The sequence below is a fragment of the Suncus etruscus genome, chromosome 8 (assembly GCF_024139225.1).
Source record: "Suncus etruscus isolate mSunEtr1 chromosome 8, mSunEtr1.pri.cur, whole genome shotgun sequence".
Lineage (NCBI taxonomy): Eukaryota > Metazoa > Chordata > Mammalia > Eulipotyphla > Soricidae > Suncus > Suncus etruscus.
Genome location: NC_064855.1, coordinates 3,070,754 through 3,094,546, shown reverse-complemented (window position 1 = coordinate 3,094,546; position 23,793 = coordinate 3,070,754). Strand labels below are relative to the sequence as shown.

General features: G+C 53.2%; 1 protein-coding gene across 1 annotated transcript in view; it reads right to left on the bottom strand.

Moving 5' to 3' along the window:
• FAT3 (FAT atypical cadherin 3) overlaps positions 1 to 21,460 on the bottom strand; it is a 222,837-nt gene extending 201,377 nt beyond the window's left edge. Inside the window, 5 exon segments of the mRNA XM_049779014.1 lie at positions 5,469 to 8,762; positions 10,542 to 10,624; positions 11,472 to 11,650; positions 18,147 to 18,292; positions 21,409 to 21,460. Of these exon segments, the coding sequence (XP_049634971.1) occupies positions 5,469 to 8,762; positions 10,542 to 10,624; positions 11,472 to 11,650; positions 18,147 to 18,292; positions 21,409 to 21,460 (3,754 nt within the window).
• Between the last annotated feature and the right edge of the window lie 2,333 nt (positions 21,461 to 23,793).

The following is a 23,793-nucleotide window of genomic DNA, read 5'->3' as shown; positions in this document are numbered from 1 at the left end:
AGAACAGTGATCCTGCAGGGTGAAGAGAGGAGACAGATGAGGGCCTGTGACTCTCATCTATGACTCTGGGAAAGGCTCAGAGGCCAGTAGTGCTGCATCACCCTGGTACCTGAGGCCTGTGTCCTGATGCCAGGCACCCTCAGAGAGTAGATGGTGGAAGCGGGCAGTGAGAGTGGATACAGAGAGCAGGTGGAGAAAATGGACACAGAGTTGGATAATGAGAGTGGATGATGTGAGTGGACACAGTGGATGTTGAGGGTGAATGCTGAAAGTGGCCTGTGGGATTGGACCATGAGAGTGGACTCTGGGTGTGGACAGTGACAGTGGACACTGAGGCTAGTCTTTGAGCAGAGAAAAATGGAGATACGCAGCACGGACACCTCTGCAGCCTCTCATGGCTCTGTCTCGGCTGTGGTCTGTGTCTCCTCATTGCGAGATGCTTCATAATTTCACAGGAATTAATGGTCTCTTATTAGAAAGGACCCTACACGCACAGCTTTAACAGCCGGCAACAACTGGAATTAATTCGTGTCAGAGGAACATCAGGGAAAATCCATTTGTGACCCTGAAGTCATGGAATTTAGCATAATTACACATGTTCTTATTTGGGTGGTTTTTTTTCCTCCACTCATTAAATTAGGTGCCTGCATTAGATTTCTATCTGGTCGTCCTAACTAGTTACATGTCTGTGATCAAGGGTGTCTCCTCTCTCATCAGTCTGGTGACCTGGATGAACCCTACTCGATGCACGAGCCAACATAAAGATCCAGCATGTGTCTGGGCGAGATGGCGCTACAGGAGTGCCAACTCCATCCTGAGTGCTCCAGGGCCCCAGTGCTGCCAACACCCTGCACTGCCAGACCACAAAGGCAAGTTCTGGCCATTCAGCACTTCCTTAACAGATAGCCTGGACCAAGACACAAGTCCCCACCTTCAGACAGGCCCTTTGCTCTTCTTAGGGAGATCCCTGAGAGTATGGGCTCACTTGTGCCGGACTCTGTGGGTATCACCTAGTAAGAACACAGCATCCTGGTGCTCTGATGCCCAAGACTTGCCTTCCCTCTGGTTACATAAGGTCCTAAGTCTGCCCTGGGGATGAGGAGGGTTTGTTGCTGGGAAGAGGGGTCTAGAAGAACCTGGTGGGGTACATGAGGGCCTCTCCCAGCTGCAGGCTGCTACCAACCCCTGGTGGGTCATTGTCTCCAGATTCACAGAGTGTGCCCTGCTTGGGGGCAGTGAGGTGCTGCTCCCATTTATTTAAGAAGGAGAATGAGAAGTCTGGAGCAATAAGACAGCAGGACGGGTACTTGTAGACACATGGGTTTGATTCCTGGCGTCCCTAAAGGGTCCCTCAAGTATCGCTAGGAATGATTACTAAGCATAGAAACATGAGCACTGCTAGGTGAGGCCCCCAAACAAAAAAGTGGGGGTATGATACAGGATTTTGTTTGGGTTCCCAAATACTAAAGACTCAGGTACATGTGGACCATAAACAGTTGCTCACGGGGCACCCAAGTGTGAACAGGGCTGGGCAAGCAACCTCGGCTGAACTCCAAGGAAACTCTTCAGAGACACGATCACCATAGAAACAGGAAGCTCAGTCCGGGAATGGCGGGCTGAAATAGCAGCAGAACCAGCTTCTTAAAATTCCCCAGCACCAGATGAAAGACCCAAACTCAGCCTGAGTGGTGACAGGGAAGACAGAGAAGCACTTTATAAACCAGCCATGCAGACTAGCCAAGGAACGAAGGTTTTTGCAATAAGGAGTTTTTGGGGAGAAAAAAAAGTCATAATTCAAATTCCAAGAGGACATCTTGAAATAGTCAAAGTTTCAAAATGTTCCTGTATTTAAAACTAGGAATCTGGGGAAAGTTCAAAACAATCTTGCAAAGAGGAGAACAAAGCATCATTGGCTATAGAAAGTTCTAGTAACTATGAATTCTTCAGGACACAAAGTTTTTAGCTAGCATTTTTACACTCTGCACATATCAATTCATTCTGCCCAGGATTCTCAACTTGATGTCACCTGAGAGATTCTGAAGCATCCGATGAGGTTATGTTTATAGCAGGGTCTGGAAGATATTGCTCCTCTGGCTCAGCCAGGGCATGGGGATTCCCGGGCTGCTCTCTATGTCATATGGGTGCTCCAGGGTTGCTGCTGGATCCCTCAGAGGCTCATGCTTCCTGCAGCCTCAGGAAGGCACCCAAGTTCGACCAGACATCACAGCAACCCCACAGTGTACTACTCGGCTTCCTACAATACAGGACTGAGGTGGGTGGCAGGAGGGAGCAGAGCAGTGAGGGAGACATGGGGCAGGGAGGGATGTAGGGCAGTGAGGGAGAAACAGGGAGGTGAGGGAGATGCGGGCAGAGGGAGACATGTGGGGCTGAGGGAGACACAGGGAGGCGAGTGTTGCTCTGTCATCATAGCCATGTCTCACTGTGACACTTGGACCTGTCTCTCTGTGACCTCAGGTCTGTCTCTTTGTGACACTCAGGCCTGTCTCTCTATGACACTCAGGTCTGTCTCTGTAATCCTCAGCCATATCTCACTGTGACGCGCAGGTATGCCCCTTCTGTTATGCCCGCAGCTGGTGCTTGTACAAACCATCTGTCGCTATTGAAGTGGATGCTGGGGTCACCCAGATGTGATGCGGGGAGCAGTGCCTGAGGCAGTCACCGTGGCTTCACTCACACACAGTCACACATGTCCCTGTCTCTCTGCCGGTTCCCAGACCACCCATCTGTAAACTCTCCATCACTGCCAGCAAAGTAACAGCGTGAGAGCCAATCCTCCAAATCCACACGAATGTCTCTGCAGGTATGTCTGTGCTTCAGACTCCCAACTTTATCCACATTTATGACTCAAAGCATTTCAGTCAACATTACTTCACCTGCCTATCCTCACCTGATCAGGCACCTACAAGAAGGACAGTGGGTTATTCACTGGTCTGGATGGAAACCTGAGAACCTGAGCACAGCATAGAAAGGGAAGAGCTAAATCCTTTGCCAGGGAGAGGAAACATCAGAGAGTGCTGTGAGAGCCAATAATTCATAAAGCAGTCAGTGCCCAGCAGTGACTCTAGGCAGACCGACTCCTGTGGAGTGCAGGGGATTTGCCCGCTCAGACTAGCCTGCTCAAATGTGCTAAAATACAGGTGGCGCCCTATTTCCACGTTCATGCCCATGCTCCGTTTCACCCTGTCACTAAACGGCGCACGGCAGCATCCCATAAATATTTAGCAACCCCCATAGCTCCTCTGAACAGAACAATACATCAAAGCAGCTTCTCCATGCATGCCAACACCCATAGCAGAAATGTGGTGAGATGCAGCCTCAGCCAACAGCTGGCTGCTGCTGGCCCTTCTGCTGACCAGCAGTGTCAGAGGTGGTTGAGAGGCTGGTGGAGCCCAGCTGTGTGTTCCATTCCCAGCCAAGCCTGAACATCTCCAGGTAGCAGTGTTCCCATCAGGGCGTGCACATGCCCAGGGTCCCTCTCAGAAGCCAGGCGTGGGCACAGACTTGAGTCTTCTGCTCCTGCCTGATGCCAACGGCTGATAAAAGAGCAAGAGAAAAGTGTCAGCAGTGGACACAGTCTGCTCGCTATTTCAGAAGTTTCTCCCTCTCCCTCCACCCGGCACCCAGGTTGAAGCCAGCACTGTGCCAAAGTTGGAGGTGTTTGGACACTTCGGGGAACATCTCTATTCCCTGATGGACAGTTCCTCTGTCCCTGGATGACAGCCCCGAGGTGTGTCTGTAGCACCTGCGCCCTGCGCCTCTCCTCGGTAGGGACGACCCTGGTCTCCCTGGGCTGGGCCAGCAAATGAACCATCTGGAAACAGCGGGGATGAGCGGCTTTTCCATCTGGAATCGTCGTGAATCACACCCGAGTCTAACCACATCTGTCTTCCTCTTCAGCTCGTCCAGACGGGGGCAGCCGTCCGGGGCTCAGCGGAGATTCACAGCCTCCGTCAGCAGAGCAGCTTTCCAGGCCTCAAGAAGGAGCTTATGTTTCATGACGTGATGCCAAAGTCACGCTTCCCAGGGGGCCGCCCCCTCTCCCCAACTGCAGACACCTCTGGGTCAGGCCAATGCTTTCTGCAAGGAGCAGACATGCTCCAAGGGCCAGCAGCACTGGCTCAGAGTCCCGGGAAGACTCAGCTTTCAGTGTACACACTAAGTTGAGAGTCAGTGCTTTTGAAAGGATGCAGGGTACAGACAGGGCTCAGATGCGCACATAGACACACACACACACACACACACACACACACACACACACACACACACATGCAAGTCACACAGACACCAGTGTGAGCACAGCTGTGGGAATAACAGTCTCCTCACAGTCCAGGGTGAGCACAGCAGAGTGTATACCAGATAGGTCAATGTTGGTCCCCTCACAGAAGGGAAGCAAACAGTGACCCCAGTGAGTATTAAGGTGAGGTGCTCTGTCCCATGGGCAGCTCGGGGACACTGTCTGTTTTCCAAACCAGCTGTCCACTGCCCCAACTGGACATGCTGTGGAGGCTCTCGCATGTTGAGTCCTCTGAAACAAACTTCTGGAGAGACCAGAACACATACTCCCAGGCAAGGCACGAATGTGTGACAATGACACGGCACAGTGACTCAATGGCTCATCCATCACCCTTTCAAGGGTTCTACGAGGTCCCGAGGTGGTTTGCTCTCCCATTATCCCATTTCTGAGGATCATACCCAATCCGCCTCTCTGTCTGCCTCCTCCCCTGGCTACAGCAGCTGCAGAAAGGTGACTGTCCTGGACATTTCCATCTCTAGAGCCCCTGACCAGGGGACATGCTGAGGGTGACTTCAGTCTGGCTGAAGACAGCCCCGTTCTCATCTGTGTGCAGATGTCTCAGGGCCACTTAGAAAACAAGGTGTCATGGTACAAGGCAGAGCCAGGATAGCTCCCAGCACGGAAACTGGATGTTAAGTACGTGAACTAGGCCTGATCCCTAAATCTACAGCGAAGATCCATGGCCCACAGTAACCCCAAATCCACAGTCATCACCTGTCCTGAGATCCACAGCTTGCACTTTGATCTTCAAATCCAAAGCCATTTCCTACCCTGAGATCCACAAACTTCACTGTGGCCCCTCAAAAGCCATAGCTAGCACCTGCCTTTGAGATCCATGGCTTGCGTAGTGATTCCCCAATATACAGCCATCATCTGTCCCAAGATACATGGCCTGCACTATGACACTCCCAAAGTCCACAACCTTCCCTGGTGTTCTAGAAGTTAGGATTCGGCACTCAACCAAAATTATCAGCCATTGCCTGGCCAAGATCCAGAGCCTTGAATGTGCCCCACTCCTCACAGACCTACTTCATAGATATGCTTTACCATAGTCCCCACACCCCCATTTCAGCACAACTACACACAGCCCCTTCCTTCCTTCCCCAAGAGGGAGACTGAGGAAGGGGACAGGGCTGGCAGTCGTCTCACTTACCGCTCTCGTCATCGATGGTGAAGCGGCCCAGGCCGCTGCCATCGCGGATGGAATACTGAACCTCGCCATCCCGGCCTGTGTCCTCATCACGGGCCACCACCTGCAGCACACTGGTCCCCACTCGTGCATCCTCACGCACAGCTCCCACAGTGGCGAAGTCGGGGAAGTAGGGCGTGTGCAGGTTCTCGTTGACGTCCACCACTTCCACCTCCACAAAGGACAGCGAGGACAGTGAGACGGGCCGGCCCTTGTCTTTGGCGCGCACGGTGAGGTTGTAAAACTGCTGCTTCTCAAAGTCCAGCTCGCGGCTCAGGCGCAGTGCCCCGCTGGCCCGGTCCATCTCGAAGCGGCCATTGTAGTCATTCACAAGCGAGTAGCGTACCTGCCCACCAAGCCCCAGGTCAGGGTCCTGCGTGTCCAGCCAGGCGATGACTGTGCCCACGGGCAGGTCCTCCAGCACCTTGACACCATAGCTGCTGGGCACGAAGGTTGGGGCACAGTCGTTCACATCTTCCAGGACCACGCGCAGCATCACCACCGAGGCCAGCTGCTGGCCCATGGCCGCCTGGTCCCGGGCCTCGATCTTCAGTGAGTAGTTAGCTCTGGCCTCCCGGTCCAGCTGGTCAGCAACAGAGATGATGCCGGTAGAACCGTTGATGGAGAAGAGGCGGGTGTCAGTGAGCAGAGTGTAGGCCACCACCCCATTGGCACCCAGGTCTCTGTCCCGGGCTTCAACCTGAATGATGTCTGTGCCGATGCCACTGCTCTCCAGAATGCTGACTGAGTAACTGTCCTGTAAGAACACAGGGCTATTGTCATTGGCATCTTCCACATTGATGGTCAGCAGCCTCCAAGAGGACCTCTGTGGGCTGCCCAGGTCATAGATGGTAATGTTGAGAACGTAGCGGTCCGTTCGTTCCCGATCCAGGGGCAGGAGCACGTCCAGTTGCCCCGTCTCCATGCCAATGGCGAAGCAGCTGTCGCTGTTGCCATCCGCGATGGTGAAGAGCACCTTGCCGTTAAAACCCGCATCAGGGTCTGAGGCCCTGATCTTCAGGATGCCCGTGCCCACTGGCAGGTCCTCCCGTACAGCCACGTCAGATGGGAAGGCCTTGTCGAAGCGGGGCCCCTGGCGGTTGGCGGAATAAAAGTCCAGGAAGCCGTCATCGGGCGCCAGCCTTCCGCCAGCCCTGGCCTTGAGAAGCAACTTCTCCGCCAGCCTCTGGGCTACTCGAGTCTCTCGGCAGCTGACGCTCCTGGACACTGCGGCACCATGGAGAACCGAGATGTTTACGGACACGGGGTCTGCTAGGTTTTCGCCATCCGTGGCTGTGACCCACAGGGCAAAGTGCACATCCCTTGGGCCACTGGCTGCCAGCGGTTTCCTCAGCTGCAGCACCCCAGAGTTGGGGTCCAGCGAGAAGAAACCCTGCTCGTTGCCCGAGATGATCCTGTACTTAACCAGTGCCAGCTCATCAATGTCAATGGCAGACACGGTGGTGATGTGGGCCCCCACGGGGAAGTCGGAGGGCAGCACCCCTTGGCAGGCCGCCTGCTCAAAGAGGGGCCGGTTGTCGTTGAGGTTGTGCAGGTGCACGGTGACATTCACCTCAGCCTCGTGGCGGTAGGGCGAGCCCCAGTCGGAGGCGCGGACCACGAAGCGGTAGGTCTCCGGGGACGACTCGAAGTCCAGCTCCTCGGTGGTGCGGATGAGCCCCGTGAACTGGTTGATGGCAAAGGGCAGCGCCTTCAGGCTGGCGATGCTGTAAGTGATGTAGCCGTTCTCCCCACGGTCCTTGTCGGCGGCCGCCACTGCCAGCACAACGGTGCCCACGGGCACGCTCTCGTTCACATGTGCCTCATACAGTGGCTGCTGGAACTCAGGGGTATGGTCGTTGGCATCCTCAATGCGCACGGTCACCTGGGCCCACAGCGCCCCAGCCTGGGCCGTCACGGCCAGAGTGTATTCCTCCTTCCCGGCTGCACTGAGTGGCCGCGCTGTGACTATCAGCCCAGAGCGTGGGTTGATTTGGAAGAACTGGGCATCCTCCCCAGGGGCTAGCCTGTACTCTACCCTCTGCGGCTCAGGCTCCAGCCGCACCAGTGCCACCAGTGTGCCCGGTGGCGAGAACTCGCTGAGGCTCACCTCGTAGGCATCCTTCTGGAACCGGGTTGGGACAGTGCCTTGCTGCGGGTTGGCGATGTGAACGACCTTGGCAGCCGAGAACCTCTGTGGTGAGCCCCGGTCCTTGGCCTGCAGGGTGAGATTGTAGCCATAAGGGAAACTCTCCCAGTCTACTCGCCGCCGACCCTTGACGCGGTACTCGCCACCCCATCGGCCCTCCTTGGCCAGGAAGAACTGGCCTGAGGGGTCACCCGCAACAATGGCCACCGAGTCCACCTCGCCGTTGGCACCCTCGTCGGGGTCCTCCACGGTCACCACAGCGTACGTAGGCTCAGGGCCTGGTGCAGCGGGCATATGTGCCACCACATGCAGGCTGGGTGCATGGCCGTTGAGACGCTCCACATGGATGTAGAGTCGGGCCGTACTGCTCACGCCGTTGTTGCCATATAGCTTCATGCCCCGGTCCACGGCCAGGACCTCCAGCTCGTAGCGGCTCTTCTCATCGCAATTGAGCCGCCCACTCAGGGCCACGACGCCGCTGGTGGGGTGCACAGAGAAGAGATCCACGCGGCCCTTGAAGTAGTAATAGAACTGCCCATTGGAGCCGATGTCGGCATCCGTGGCGGTCACCTGGGCCACACTGGTGCGCAGGGGCGTGCTCTCTGCCACGGTGACTGAGTAGGTGGTGGGTGAGAAGAGTGGCCGCAGATCGTTCATGTCTAACACCTGGACATTGACCGTGGCCCAGGCCTCCAGGTCCTCCCCCCGAACAGTGCCCTTCACCACCAGTGCATAGTGGTCTTGGATCTCCCGGTTCAGGATGGCGGCATTGCCCCCCTTGGTGCGGATGCGGAGGAAGCAGAAGTCGGCGATGACCACCTCCTCAGCTTTGAAGAGGCCCTCCTCATCCCCGGAGACGATCCTGTACTTGACGTCCCAGGAGGTGTCTTCCAGCGTGATGCCCATGCGGCTGTGGCTGCTGAGGTAGGTGCGGGCGGCCGAGTTCTCGTACACTGTGGCGTTGTAGGTAGGTTGTGTGAAGTGGAAGCCCGGGGTCCCCAGAGCCCCCGCCAGCCCCTGGGACACGATGGCTGGAGGCAGGAGGACCAGGAGGACGAGGCAGGACAGGGACAGCCGCATGATCACGCCCGTCAGCTCACATGTGTGTCCTGGAGGGAAGTGAGAGAAAGTGTTAGAGAGAAGAGACAGGTGGCAGGTGCAAAGATCAGCTCCAGGAGCAGAGGCACATGGGTGCTGTGGACAGCAGAGACCATGAGCAGCTATGTGCCCTGGTCCAGGATGGCCCTGGATATACTAGCCAGGAAAGGACCCACTTCTAGTGAAGAGGGAGAGCAGCACATATTATCTGGTTGGGAGTCTTAAAAAGTGTGCTGACCTCCAGTTGAGATTCTTCTGGGAAATCCTCTATGGAAATCATCAATAAGCACAAGTCTGTAGCCCAGATTAAAACAAAGAAAAGCAGGCCCGGAGAGATAGCGCAGCGGCGTTTGCCTTGCAAGCAGCCGATCCAGGACCAAAAATGGTTGGTTCGAATCCCGGTGTCCCATATGGTCCCCCGTGTCTGCCAGGAGCTATTTCTGAGCAGACAGCCAGGAGTAACCCGAGCACCGCCGGGAGTGACCCCAAAACCAAAACCAACCAAACAAACAAACAAAAAAAAAACAAAGAAAAGCAGTAAAGAGCAAAAAACCAAACAGTGGACTATAGTACCTGTGTAAAATGAGGCACGAAGGTGCCATTGAGAAAAGACAAGGGCTTTGGTGGAGATGGGGCTGAGGTGGGGCAAAGCTTTGATCCCTCAGAGTGTCCCGGGAACTCTGCCAAGGGCAGAGTGGAGAATGGAACTGGGAATAACCCCCCAGCCCTGCCCACTGTGGCCCCCAAATGGAAATACTCATAATAAAAATGATCTGGTTTCTAGATGCTAAGTGGGAGGGGAGGGAAACCATAAAATTATGTGCTCTGATTCGATTGTTATTCAAAGATATCTATAAAGTTCATTTTAAAGGGAGAAAGAATTCCATTGTTTTCAATGTGTATGTGGGGTATATCTGCATTGCGAAGGTGCTTTTCTTGTCTTGTCAGTGGTTCAGCATCGTTCACACCTCCTCCTTTCAGGGTGTGGTGTCCAGCAACAGGTGGGTCCCAGGGGCTGACCTGGACACTTGCAAGTGGCCTGAAGATGACAGAGGCTCAGGTAGTTTTTGTCTGAGCAATCTCCTGCTGCTGGCCGAGACCCCAGGCTCCAGCATGGCCAGTCCATGGACACCTGTGCAGGGACACCATTGCCCTGTACCACTTCACACTGCCCCGCAGTAGGACAGCTGACCGGAGACAAGGACCTAAGCTGCACCCCCGGACCCCCTGGGCTGCCCTCGGAACATCAACCCTGCAAGACCATGGAGGGGTCTGTCTGCAGAGATCACTCAGGACGGGACCTCCTGGACACCCTCTGCCTTGTGTGTCTCTGCCTCACCTCTGCATGTTGGCTGATCTGAGTCACAGCCGTGCTGATTCTGCCCAGGACTCAGACCCAGACCATGAGGGAGGAAGACGCTCCTCGCAGACACCCCTACCCTGACAGAGAGGCCGAGCCTGCACCCCATTTTCTGAGACAAAGTGGTGCTGGTGCTGGTACTGAGCAGTTCAGTGGGGTTCTGACTCTTTAGAGCAGTACATGGACAGAGAGAGAGAGAGAGAGAGAGAGAGACAGACAGACAGACAGACAGACAGACAGAGACAGACAGACAGAGAGAGAGACAGACAGAGACAGACAGAGACAGACAGAGAGAGAGACAGAGAGACAGAGAGAGACAGAGAAAGAACAAGCCCTTAGCCAGGCCTCCTGGGTCCTGACCTGAGGCCATATTCCAGACACTGATCAGCAACTGTCCTTCCTGCTTGTCCTGAGGTCACCCCTCTCCCACCTTCAGGCCCATAACCAGAGAAGTCAGCATCCTGTGGCTCCTGGGGCCAGTTACCCAGGGTCCCTTTGGGGATCTCCAAAGCACTAAGCAGAGGCACAACAGGAAAAGGCCCTTCCAACTGGCCCCCAAAACCAGCACCTCACAGGGAAATAAGATACGAGATATTCCCAGTGAGCCAGAGCTGAGCTGGTCCTCCCAGAGAAGCCTGGAAGCAGCTCTGGGAAGCAGGCCCCACCATGCCGAGAGGCTGCAGTGAAGGCAGACTCGACTGGTAGCTGCAGCTGCTGGAAACAAAATCTCTTGTTAGGTTTTTGTTTTTTTTTTTAAGGTGGGAGCAGATGCTGTCTGTGGCGCAAGTTAATTAAAAAGCCTTGCAGCTCTTTTATTTCTTATTTTCTTTTTATTGTTAGTGAAACAAGGTAGTTTGTATTGAACAAAACTTGCTTAGAAGGAAGTAAAGGGTTATGTATGATGTCCCTTCAATAACAACATTGCAAACCAAGGTGCCTAAAATGAAGAAAGGAGAGAGAAAGAGAGAGGAAGTTGTCTGTCAGAGTGGCAGGTGGAGCTCCTCAGAGAATGAGTGTCCAGCCCACAGTGACCAGCCTTGGATGCTGCTTACTTCCCACTAGACTTCCTAGAATTGGAAAAACAATACCTGGGTTTGGGCCCTCACCTAGTAGCCATAAATTTCCTAAATTCTCCTTTCTATGGTGAAATCATTACAGACTGCCTGGGCCCGGGAGCTCAGGAGAATTCAGCCAAGACTCACGGAGTGCCCAGCAGAGTTGAGCTCCCCAGGACTCCCAGGGGTAGGTGGCATAGGACAAGAATGAGGTGTATCACCAGAGGAAAAAAAAAACAAGCTTGAGACCACAAGGGCACCTGATGCTGGTGGGAGCAAGAGAAAAGCCCACAGAAGAAGCTCACCCGCTGCACCCCTGCGACAGGCACCAGGCTTTCACAGGCCTACAAGGCTTCCTGAGGGATGAGTCTGGGAGTATGTCCTGCCTGCCCATGGCGGAGCTCCGGCTCCAAGTCCAGAGGGAGCGGAAGAGCAGACACAGGGGGGATGCTCTGAGTGCTGGAATGGAAACACCGCGGCATGGCTGGGCAGCACGAGCACAGAGGAGTGAGTCCACAGGGATCTAAATAACAAAAGATAGTCATGCACTTCAGTGCAAAGCAATTCTGCAGTAGTTACAGTCTCTCTAGGCTGCCAAGCCCAGCAACACACCATATAGTTACATAGGATTCCAGGCCTAGTGACATGCAACATACATACATGAGGTTCCAGGCCCAGTGACACATGCACGTACATGGGGTTCCAGTCTGCGCCACTAACAGGAAATTCTGTTCCTTTCTCCAGTCCCATAATTTGCAGACTGAAGTCGATGGAAATTCATTAAAATACTTGACATTACTCGATATTTTCTGCTATCAGGTATCTCAAGCCTTTCCCTCCAAGATGCTAATGTTCTCAATAACAAAACAATTACACATCTCGGAGGCATTATGGCAACACTCAAGTGAATATTTACTCAAAATAAATAGCAAGGAAGCAACCATCTGGGGGTAAACGTGCTCCTCACCTGCCCCTACTGTGCTGCTCTGCACTCCCATTTCTGTTCCATCCTTTGATCTCTGAGAAGCCTGGTGTTGGGGCAGAGGCCTGAGAACCTGGCTCAGAAAGTGGAACAACCCACAAGGCTTTCCCTCTTGGTCCTTCCCTCTTGGGGCTACCGTGAAGCATGTACAGAAATCAGCACACGAGCACCGAGGTGGTCTCCTTGCAAGAAAGGGACAGGGAAGGTTGCTGAGCATGAAGAAGCCTGGCTGGAGCCCGGGCAGAGCTGAGCCTGAGAGGGGCAGGCAGCTCGTATCCTGCACATGAGCAGGTGGGAAGGACATCAGGAAGTATATGAAAGAGCCTGGTGTATGCAGCCCTTCAGAGAGACCCTCTGTCTCAGTCTGACATGTTGAGCCAGAACATGGCACCCCGAATTCATGCAGAAAATGCTCTACACTCCTCTCCCTCATCTTCACACAGGAAGTCCTCCACCTCCTCTCCCTCATCTTCACCTGGAAAGTGCCCCACCCTCCTCTCCCCTTGAGGACCAGAGGCCCCACATGGCTCTGAGGGACTGTCTTTGCCTTTCCCCTTGGCTTCTCTTTCTGTGTTTCTCCTAGGGATGGGTCGGGCCTCATCCTCCGCACTTCCCTCAGAAAACACGGAAGTGCCTGACCGAGTGGGAGGGCAGGGGGTAAAGTGCTCAGTCACTGTGGCTTGTGGCTCTAAGATCGAATTGCCAGGTGCCCTTCTCCACTTTGGCTGTGGCATGGCACAGACACTCCCCTCTCAGCCTGGCCACATGCTCCAGAACTGGGTCGGGGTTGTGACCTTGTTGTGATGGGTGGGAAGTTGCACCCTGTGCCCTACTCTGCCCACCCTGCCTGCTGCCTGCCCTGTCTGCCACAGCCTTAGACCCTGAATCCCGACTGCTGTATCCCTGTACCGTGCCCCTACAGTCCTGTGCCCTTCCCCTGCAGCCCTGTGCCCTGTTTTTGCAGCCCTCTATCCTGCCCCGAGCATAGCTGTGGGAACCCCCCTTCTGTGCGCTCTCTCAGATCAGAACAAAGGCAGACAGGTGCCGGGCAACGCCAGCGCAGCAGGAAGAATTCCATCAACCCCCACCCGCAAACAGAAGGGTTTTCCCTGGAAACCCTGAGTCCCAGAACCCGGCTGGCAGCAGGTTTGCAGAGCTTGAGGTGCAGCCATGACCCAGGAGCAGGAAACAGAGGCCAGGGGCTCTCTGGGGGCTCTCGGACCAGAGCTAAACCCATGCCCAGAGCTCCTGATGCTGCTGAGAGGCAGGTTTGGGGGGTATTTAGTGTGAATGTATCAGAGCCCTTGCTGTCTCTGACTCTGCTCACCCCTGAGCAGGGTGGGATGAGGACCGGAACAGATCCCTACAGTACAGCCAAGTCCCAGCAACACACTCTGAGTGGGTTTCCAGAAGGTTCCAAGGGCTTATAAGCCACAAGCTTCATTCTCACTGCAGCTCTGTCACCAGACTCATTTCTGGGCATAGCCCAGTCCTTGCTCGCTACCCTGCCGTGGGGTGGGTCCAGAACACCTTTTAGGCTCTGACAAGGTTGAAGAGAGGGTAGTCTGGCTGGGACACCTGCCAGGTGGGGGTACAGAGTTTCTGAGACTTAAGTGGGGTTTCAGAAATGCTGTTCTGGGCATGGGAGTACCAGTTCCACTGGCTCTCCAGACCTAGAATCTTGGTGTTCATTTGGTACCTCATCAGGTACAATTTCCCACCTGATTTTCTTTCTTATAATAACTTCAGAACAAGCTGGAATCTGCCGGACATGTACCTGAACCAGGTAATTACAGAAGACAGATGAGAAAAGATACTGGTTAAAGAACTGGAGCAATAGCACAGCTGGTAGGGCATTTGCCTTGCATGCATCGACCGAGCTTCAATCTTCAGCATCCCATATGGTCCCCTGAGCCTGCCTAGAGTAATTTTTGAGCACAGAGTCAGGAGTAACCCCTGAGTACATCAGGTGTGGTCCCCAAACAAAAAACAAGCACAAAAAATAAAACAAAACCAAAAAGATGTTGGTTAAATAAACTATGAGGTATAGGGCTCAGCTGCACTAAACAAGAGTGGGGCCTCAGATATGAGAAACAGGAGAACCAGACTTGGAAGCAAGCTCCCTGGGCAGGCTCAGGGGAAGTTGAGGGACCTTGAGGAGCCTGGAGCCCTGTGACCACTAAGAAGAGAACAGGAACTCTGGGATCAGGATATGATGACCAATAGATGGACAATAGCCAGGCCTGGACCAGCACCTCTCTCCCCCTCTGCTCTATTCTGCAGTAACAAAGTTCTAAAAGCCATTTCTTATATTCTATCTCAGACAACTGCTCCAAGAGAGCCCAAGTCAGAGAGACACCCCAGTTTTAGAAGCTGTTTCACTGATCAGATGTGTTTCACATCACAGGTAAGGACAGAACCAGCAGCAGTAACCTGGGTCCATAAGGGGACAGCTGAGGGGACCATGGTGGGGACAAATGCTGAGGGTAGTTTGGGTATCATGAGTATAGCACAGCCAATCTCTTTCTGGTGATTTTGAGACGAGAGAATCCCATACCACCTGGGCCCCAGCATTTTAGAAACACTTAGTCCCCAGGTCAGAACCAATAGTGCCCTGAGATACCTCTGCCTGAGTCCCAAACACAATCTGACTCATTCCTGAGTGCTCATTCATGCTTCACACAGGGTGAAGATTTTTCCAGAAGAAAATTCAATCCCGGACCTCCAGAAGGAGCCCAGCAGGGGAGGTGCCTTTGGGCAGGTCAGCAAAAAAGCCAAAACCACTACAGCCTATTCTGGTGAACCTGGGAACTTAGGACCAGGGCAGAAACTCAGCCACATGCAGTGACTGCTTCCTTCCATGCGGAGTCTGGGGCCCCAGAGTGCAGACACAATCCATGGTTCTCTGGGTCTTCTTCAGGGCCAGCACATACCAACATGAGGGAAACTTTCAAAGGAGGCCCCAGCCCTGTTCCTGGAGAAGGACCAGCAAAAAGATGCACCCTCAAAAGTGAGGCAGGATCCCAGAATAGTGAGGTGCAGCTGCTACGGTTATTGGTCAGAGTTACCTGGAGAACTTAGAGCAAAGGCACATCCAGTGCTGGGTGCCCAGAAGTCAGGGAAGCCCTAAAGCCCAGGGACGCCCACTGGTTGCCCTGCTTGCCATGAACCTGTATCCCTCCTACCCAAACCAGACTAGCCTGCATCCTACGCTGCATATCGAGGAGCTAGTGGCATGTTTGCTGAGCGCAAACATGATCAAATTCGGATTTGCCTAACAAGTGTCTGTTCACATACAAAGAGGAGACAGTCTCTCAGCTCTAACCCATGCCGCCCAAGGACCTTGTTTATCATCAGGAATCAAGACCCCAAACTATCCCGGTGCCTGAGACGGGACCAACGTCAATCACCAGTCAGTGCAGCTCAGCTGTGAGGTCAAAAAAGCTTCCACGAGGTCTGCAGGTTTAAAAAATGCTTGCTTAGGACCACCCTACAGAGCCCAGGGAAAGCACCAGGTGGGGACAGCAGGCTGGATTTCTGCCCAGCAGATCCAGCTTCTAGGAACCTCTGCACATTCCGGCTATCAATCAGATCTGCAATAAGTAGATATGTATGTTCCTGAAATTTCTGTGTTTACTGTTCACACAGAAGCCATGAGGATATATGTAAAGGGATCATCACCATGGGGATGTGCAGAGAGACTGACAGCATGCAGCAAAGTGATTTGGGCACAGGCTGTAAAAATACATGATGTGTCTGAAGAGCTTCAGGGCTCTTCAGTCCTGAGAAAGCCTCCTCTGCTGTGGAAAGAGCATCTCTTGAGGTCTCTGTGATCTCAGGAGGTTGGTCTGATAGGGGCAAGTGGAGTGTGGATGGGAGAGTCAGAACACACATGTAAACTGTATGTGCTGGTCATGGTGGGTCAGAACATGAGCATGAGCCAGATATGTAAACCAGGGTTCATGTGTGTGCTTTGGGGAACCTGCTCGGGTGGTAGAAACCATCCACTTTTCCTCTGGGAAGACAACAGCTCGTAGGCATGCGTTTGTGTTGTGATTTCTAACCCGTCCACTACTGCCACAAATCCACAGCTTAGAAACACCTGTTTGAGCACCAAGTGAGGACCTGCAAGGCCAGGAAGCTGGAATGGCTAAGGGATGAATCACTTGTTCAAGTTCTCGCATCGCTATCTCACTTTGACTTTTGGTCTTGCCTTATGGCTTTCTACCTCTGTTAGTTTTTCCAGGCTCAACCTAAGGGGAGAAGCTCAAGCTTAGGCTCCTAACCTGGCTCAGGTCTGGCACTGGGGTCTCAGGAAAAGTCTGGGTGAAACTTCTGGAGTCTGGAAGCATCTGCTCCATCACTGTGCTCATTAAAAGCCAAGTTTCTTTTTTTGTTTTTGGGCCACACCCGGCCTTGCTCAGGGGTTATTCCTGGCTGTCTGCTCAGAAATAGCTCCTGGCAGGCACAGGGGACCATATGGGACACCGGGATTTGAACCAACCACCTTTGGTCCTGGATCAGCTGCTTGCAAGGCAAATGCCGCTGTGCTATCTCTCCGGGCCCAAGCCAAATTTCTTTCCATGTACATGGAAGTTGTGGAGTCGAAGAGTCCTCAGAGCCTTTGAGGTGGATTGTGGCATACTTCTGTGTCTCTGACCTAGGACCACCCCATCTTCCTTCAGCTGTGGGTGGGAATATCTCCCAGAGCAGAGCTGGCATTGATTATCCAGACCAGCCACAGACCAGTCCTGGGCCAGCCGGGCCTGGCAGGACCCGGGTGAGGCATCAGCTCATTGGACTTCTAGAAAAGTAGCAGTTGGGGCCTGGAGGGAACAAGGTGGGCTCAGGAAGTGTCGAGCTTCTTCCCCATCCTGCTTCAGTCCTACTTGTACTGGACACTGGGGAAGTCACGGACGGCCACGCCTGGACCATCTCACTCGTACCACCAGAGGAGCCAGGCTCAGAGATGAGCACTGGGGACACGGGACACGGTAACAGTGGGGCAACTGGAGAAGAGGCTATGGATTTGCTGCCCCCTGGCAGGACACCCCACAGCCTCTCCCTCATGTCTTCTGTCTGCCCCAATGTCACCAGGCTGTGGGTCTCTGAGAAAATGCTCTCCAGCTAAGCTATGTGACATCACAAATAAAATACTTTAACATGTATGGAGTGACCCAATCATCACCTTCCTTTCATTTGAGACTCTGGAGATCAAAAGGTCCAGTGAGAGCCTTCCAGCTTGTCCCTGAGCAGAAGCTATGCAGCCTTCTAAGGCCACTGTCCCCCACCACAATAACCAGCCTAAAGTGACACCGGATGACATGTGTGACATTTGTCTTATTGAATTCAATGAGCTTCCACTGGATGAACTTGGCAGTGATGGGCCAGCTCTGTTGGAAACTATGTTCCTTAAGCAAAGGGAAGCGATTTCCGGAGATAATAGGCAATTGATATTCTAGTTCCAATTGTTTTAAGTAGCTAAAATTTCAAATCATTATCTGAAGGTCAACCTGCTGTTCTAAGAGTCCTTATCACTAGGATGCTTTTGTCTGTTCAGTCCATGCCTGAGGGCTGAGCAGACACCAGCAAATCTTCCAAATCCAGAAAACAAGAGGTGTGTGTGTGTGTGTGTGTGTGTGTGTGTGTGTGTGTGTGTGTGTGTGTGTGTGCTGCTCTGCTGATACCTCATTGACACTAGCCTGACATTCCCCAAAGACACATGATTGCTGCCTGTTATGCAGTGTGACCTGTGGACCTTCCTGGGTGACCTTCCCTCTGCTGAACAACCAAGTCTACAAGAAGTTTGAGGGTATTATACATAAGTAGAAAGCATGTCCCTTCACAGTGAATGGAAGTTTTGAGGGAAAGAAAAATCGTGAACTCCACATCTGGCTCTGTCCTCACAGGCAAGCAGACACATATTCCAAGAGCCAGAAGATGCCCCTGTCGCTGTCCCAACTACAACACAGACCAATGCACACGAGGAGACACTCACCTGACTCATGGCACATGAGGTTAGAGTTCGGGTCCCCTCTGACTGAGCAGGCAAGAGTGAGGCCTCGTAACCACGGCTGCTCTGTGTGCCCTGGAGTTTCTGAGAGTTGCCCAGCAGCTTCAGATGCCCACGCCATCCCTCACCCGCTGCCACGGTAACAAGACAGGCTCAAAGAAGCAGCAATCATTAGCTTCTCAAGAACCTTTGTCCTGGCAAAAGGGGGGAAAAAGCAAAGAGGGGGAAGGAGAGAGCAGGAGAGGAACAGAGGAATGACTTTCATGAGGGTGAAGTGCTGTTTGCCGTAAACTAAATGCACAGCCACAGGCTTTGTGCCCCTGAATGGCTGTGCTTGCAGGAAGCTGCAGGGAAATCTGTAAGTGCCACTGCCTCTTGAGGGGAGGGAGGGTGTGTTTGTGGTGGGGAGACTGGTATAGACACAGGGCACAGAGACACAGAGAGGGGAGGAAGGACTGACACAGAGATAGAAGGAAGGAGAGTAGATGGGAGAGAGGAGAGAAAGAAAGAGAGAGAAGAAAGAAGAAGGAGAGAGGGAAAGAGAAGAGGGAGAGTAGAGAGAAAGAAAGAGAAGACCAAAATAGATACAGAGTGCAGAGGGGAGGAAGGACTGACACAAAGGGAGAGAGGAGGCGGGGAGGGAGCGGCAGAACCAGGGAGGGCTGCAGGCAGGCGGTGTGGATAGCGCATCTGACTGTGTGGCTCAGTGAGCTCAGCACAGCCCTGCTGTGTGGTAGTTGCTACCCTGTTAAGCTCTGCAGCACTGTGATAAAGGGGCCAATGGGAGCTCTGAATAAGAAGGGACAGAGATAGGCATAAGCACAGTAGGCCTGGGAGTGCTGGGCTGCAGTGTGGGGCCTATGGGGCAGACAGATATGTAGGGAGGGCAAACTTCTAATATTGCTCCACAGGCTCAGAAACACCCTGGCCAGCAGAGGCAGCTCTACCTGCAGGCTCTTTCTGGATATCTGCTGTGCTCAGAGTGGTACCTGGGGTGCAGAGTCATGAGACAGTGGAAAGTCCCACTTTTGGGGACATCAACAGTCCCTGTGGCTTAGACAACAGAGCGATCATGTTGCCGAGGGCTAGCCCAACAGTGGCATTCACAGGTGCCCCAGGGAATGGGCAGAGGAGGAAGAATGGGGCAGACAAGGAACCAACAGCCTGGCCCTATTCATGCTGCCACCAGGAACCAAGCCTGGCTCTTCCTGGGAGCCCTGGATGAGAGATGGCAGCCTGGAGCCACTCCAGGCTCCTTTAAGATGCAGCTGGCCATGAGGGTGAGGGCTGCAGTAAGTTCCCCCATCCTCCTTCATACCAAGTTCAGATGCACCCGAGCCCCTACTCAGTGCCTCATGGCAGACTAAACCCTAACCCTGACCTTGTCTCAACTCCAGTCCAACCCAACCCAATCCTCTGCTCTGTTTCCTCATGATTCTGTCTTTGGAGCCAACGGTGGTACTTAGGAAGTGCCATGACCACCATCATGCCTTGTGAGAGGGACTGAGGGCAGCAGACCCGGTGACCAGGTTGGCCATCACCATGAGGGAGTATCACATAAGGAAGGGGTGGAAGAGTAGACTTAAGGATAAGGGTTCGAGAGAGAGCAGGTTCTGGAGCTCCAGCCTCAGCAGGTGCCAGTGGGCTCCCAATCCCAATCCTGGTGGGGATGATAGGGACCCTTGCCCACACATACAACAATACAACACAGCACAATACAACACCGCATCTGTGTTTGCTGGAGTCAATAGCATGGGACAGCCCTGAATGGTGAAAACTTTTTGTCTCCAAATTTCAGCCCTTTGAACACCTGGAGCTCCCAGGGTTGGCCTCTTGCAGGGGGAAGCAGCAGCCAGAGAGAAGGGAGGACCCTGTTTCTATAGCAGCTTCTGGGGTGTTGCACAGCTGAGTTCAGCACAGCACATGCATGAAAGCAGAGGGACTGGCTCAAAATTTCACAATCTGGTGCTGGAGCCACAAGTGGTGGAGAAGGTGTGACAGACACAGGGAAGGACACAAATGATTATAAACACACGTAGCTGTGAGCATGCCCAAGGTGAGGGCAGCATGCATGAGGCGAGAACACATATGACTGTGAACACACATAAGGTGCGAGTACACGCTGTGGCATGCAGGAGCCTAACTGAGGTGACAGCACTCACTAGGGGTGGTCTTGGGGCAGTGTTTGAGAGGAAAGTCCCCAGTGAACATGGTACCCAGAGAGAGGGTCGCCTCTTTAAAAATCCCATTTTATCTTCAAATTTAAAAAGTGGTTCCTCAGTCCAGTGACTTCCTGGCCAGGGTCCCCTTTGCTGAACTACAGAACAGGCATGATTGAGAGAAAGCTATCTCCTACTCTAACTAACCCCAGACAAGCGCAGGGGACACACACTTCTGGACCCTGTTTAAGGGTTTAAGCTGCTGATGCCTGAGCCAGGACCCTCAGCAGGGCTGCCAGCTTCCCCACACTGTTAGTAGAGCCTTTTGGATTGGCCCTCATATTGTCTTCTAATTAGATGTCTCTTTTTTTTTTTTGGTTTTTGGGCCACACCCTGTGACGCTCAGGGGTTACTCCTGGCTATGTGCTCAGAAGTTGCTCCTGGCTTCTTGGGGGACCATATGGGACGCCGGGGGATCGAACCGCGGTCCGTCCTAGGCTAGCGCAGGCAAGGCAGGCACCTTACCTCCAGCGCCACCGCCCGGCCCTAATTAGATGTCTCTTGATTGGTTCCTTTGGATGTCCTGTTAAAAACATGTTTCCCCATTGCTTCCTCATCTGGCTTTTCCCCCTCCCCTTGGGGGTGGGCTTTGTTTATCCCAATAAAGGCTACTCAGGAGGCCTGGAGGGGAAGCTGTCATTTTGGCTCATGGTTCCAAATGGTGGAGAGACTGGCTTGTGGGAAGATAGCTTGAGGTATTAGTTCCTGGCCTGCTCTTCCTTCCCAACTATACATGGATTATTTCCTGCGTCAGAATTACTGCTGGAACTGTGTCTCTTGTCCTACCCAGACAGGGGGCATGGGGATTTTCCTCTTTCTCTCTCTGGGGGCTGTGGAATGCACAACCCACTATTCAACACCACACAGCACATGGGACAGAGGCCTCAGACCCCACATCAGGTTCGGTGAGCAGCCTCCAGCTCAGACTCCATCCTCCCCCCAAAAACCTCATCAGCATAACACAGCCAAGCAGCCCATCGCGAGACTGTTCCCTGATTAATAAAAACAGTGATTATCGTCATACGCACCGACTACCGGCCATTTCTCACTCACAATGGGGCTCTGCGCTGCGCTGGGCATGTTCCCGTCAGCGATTGCCATGTGGAGGCTATTTGTAAACACAGGGGCCTCCATGCACTGAGGAAGTTCCTAATGTCCCACCAAGGGGTGCTATTAGCCCATTAGTTTAACTTCTCTTTCTTTTCCCTAAATTGAACATCTCACACACACACACACACACACACACACACACACACACACACACACACACACACACACACACACAGAGGGTGTCAAGTCTGCAAGAAAAGAACACTCTAGACCCTATTCTACTTTGGGGCCAGTCCTACAAGGGAAGATGGACACAGTGGCTACGTCCATTGAAGGAGTCTACTCTGACCTGCTCCAGACCAGCTGTGGCTACCTTGAGCTCATTGTCCTGTGACTACCTCCATGCCTGGAGGAGACAAGCAGACCTGGCATCCAAATGACAGGGATACCTGTCCCCATGCCTGCACAGTAGCAGGGGCTCATATAAATCTGTACAAGTCTAAGAGGCCTGTAGCTGGAGTGATAACACAGTAGTAGAGCATTTGCATTGTACCCGACCAACACAGGATGGACCAAGTTTTGATCCCTGGCATCCCATATGATCGATCCACTGAGCCTGTCAGGAGTGACTTCTGAGCGCAGAGCAGAGAGTAGCTCCTGAGCACTGCTGGATGTGGCCCCAAAACCAAAAACAAGTCTAAGAGGCCTAGAGACCACAGGCTCAGGGTATCCCCTACACATAGTGTCTGAGCAGCACCAAACCTCTGGTCCAGGGGTCTCAAACTCAATTTACCTGGGGGCCGCAGGAGGCAAAGTTGGGGTGATCCTTGAGTGCAAAGTCAGTAGTAAGCCTTGAACATTGGAGGGTGTGACCCAAACAACAAAAACTAAAAAAAACAAGATTGCTCTAGGGCAGGGCCACAAAATGTTGTACGGAGGGCCGTTTGCGACCCGCGGGCCGCGAGTTTGAGACCCCTGCTCTGGACTCATGGGACTGTCTGTCTGGGTGTCCAAGTATCACTGGAAGACCCCAACCTCCCTGAGCAATGCATGGGAGTCTCCCCATCCAATGCAATAAGCCAGAGACCTGCCTAGAAACAAGAAAGCACTAGGGGATGCAGAAAATGGGTCCCACCTGCACCCAAGCTCTTCTCCGAGACAGAACAGTAATTACGGCTAGCACAGAGAACGGGGAGAGGCACTTCACAAGTTTAACTGTCCCCTGCTCAGACTCGCTCCCTTCTGCGCTTGGAGATAAGTACCAGTAGATTTATGTGCCACGACTCTCCAATTCCCCACTCCATCACAGCGCCTTCAATCACCAAGCGAACACAACAGCTCATCTTCGAGATAGCTCACCGCCAGCAGCAGGACTGGACCACATCTCTGAGTCCGATCACCACCGCCATCCCACTGTCCCAGTGCACACGCTTCAGTGATAAGAGACAGCAGAGAATGAGGAGACACGACATCTAGTTCAGGATCCCGGCGCTCAGCCACAGGCCTCACACTGGATATGAAAGAGGCATGGAAAAGGGAGGCCACTTGGGTCAGCTGTGGCGCCACTGGCCTGGAGACCCTACCCTTGGACAACGAAGCTTCCAAACCACTGCTAATGTGTGTTCCCAAAAGAGACACAAGATGGGGACTATATCTATGGCCTGGCACTGGCTTTCACAAGGATTGAGCCGGCATCAAACTTGGAAAGAGATAGCACAGCTGTAGGGTGTCTTGCACGAAGCTGACCCAGCATGGGTGGTGGTTCGAATCCCGGCATCCCACCTGGTCCCCCGAGCCTGCCAGGAGCAATTTCTGAGCAAATTGTCAGGAGCACCACTCTGTGTGACCCAAAAACCAAAAAACCCAAACCAAAAACAAAAACACTTGGAAAGGTGCAGGAAGTAAACGTGCGTGAATGAGTAGGCCCGCCTGTAAGAAGAGGTAATGTAAGAAGAGCAATCAGCAGATGTGATGAGGAAGTAGACGAGTGAGCTGACTTGCAGGAAGCATAAGTGCTAATATAAATGAACCCGAAAGGAAGCGGTGCCCATGCAGCCTGCACACAGGAAGAGGAAGTGTAGAAGACAACGTGCAAGAAGAGAAAGTGTATGAGCAGCTAGAATGTAGGAAGAGGAGGAAACATGAGTACACAGGAAGAGGAAGGGCATAAGTAAGCCAGAAAGCAGGAAGAAGAAATTCATGCACAGTCCTAGGAGGAAGGAGAAGTATTTTTATAAGTCAGAGGGCAGGAAGAGAAAGAGCATGCACATCCAGAGGGCAGGAAGAGGAAGAGGAAGTGCTTAAGCAGCCAGCATGTCAGAAAGAGACGAATTCAAGGAAGCCAGCATGCAGGAAGAGGAAGT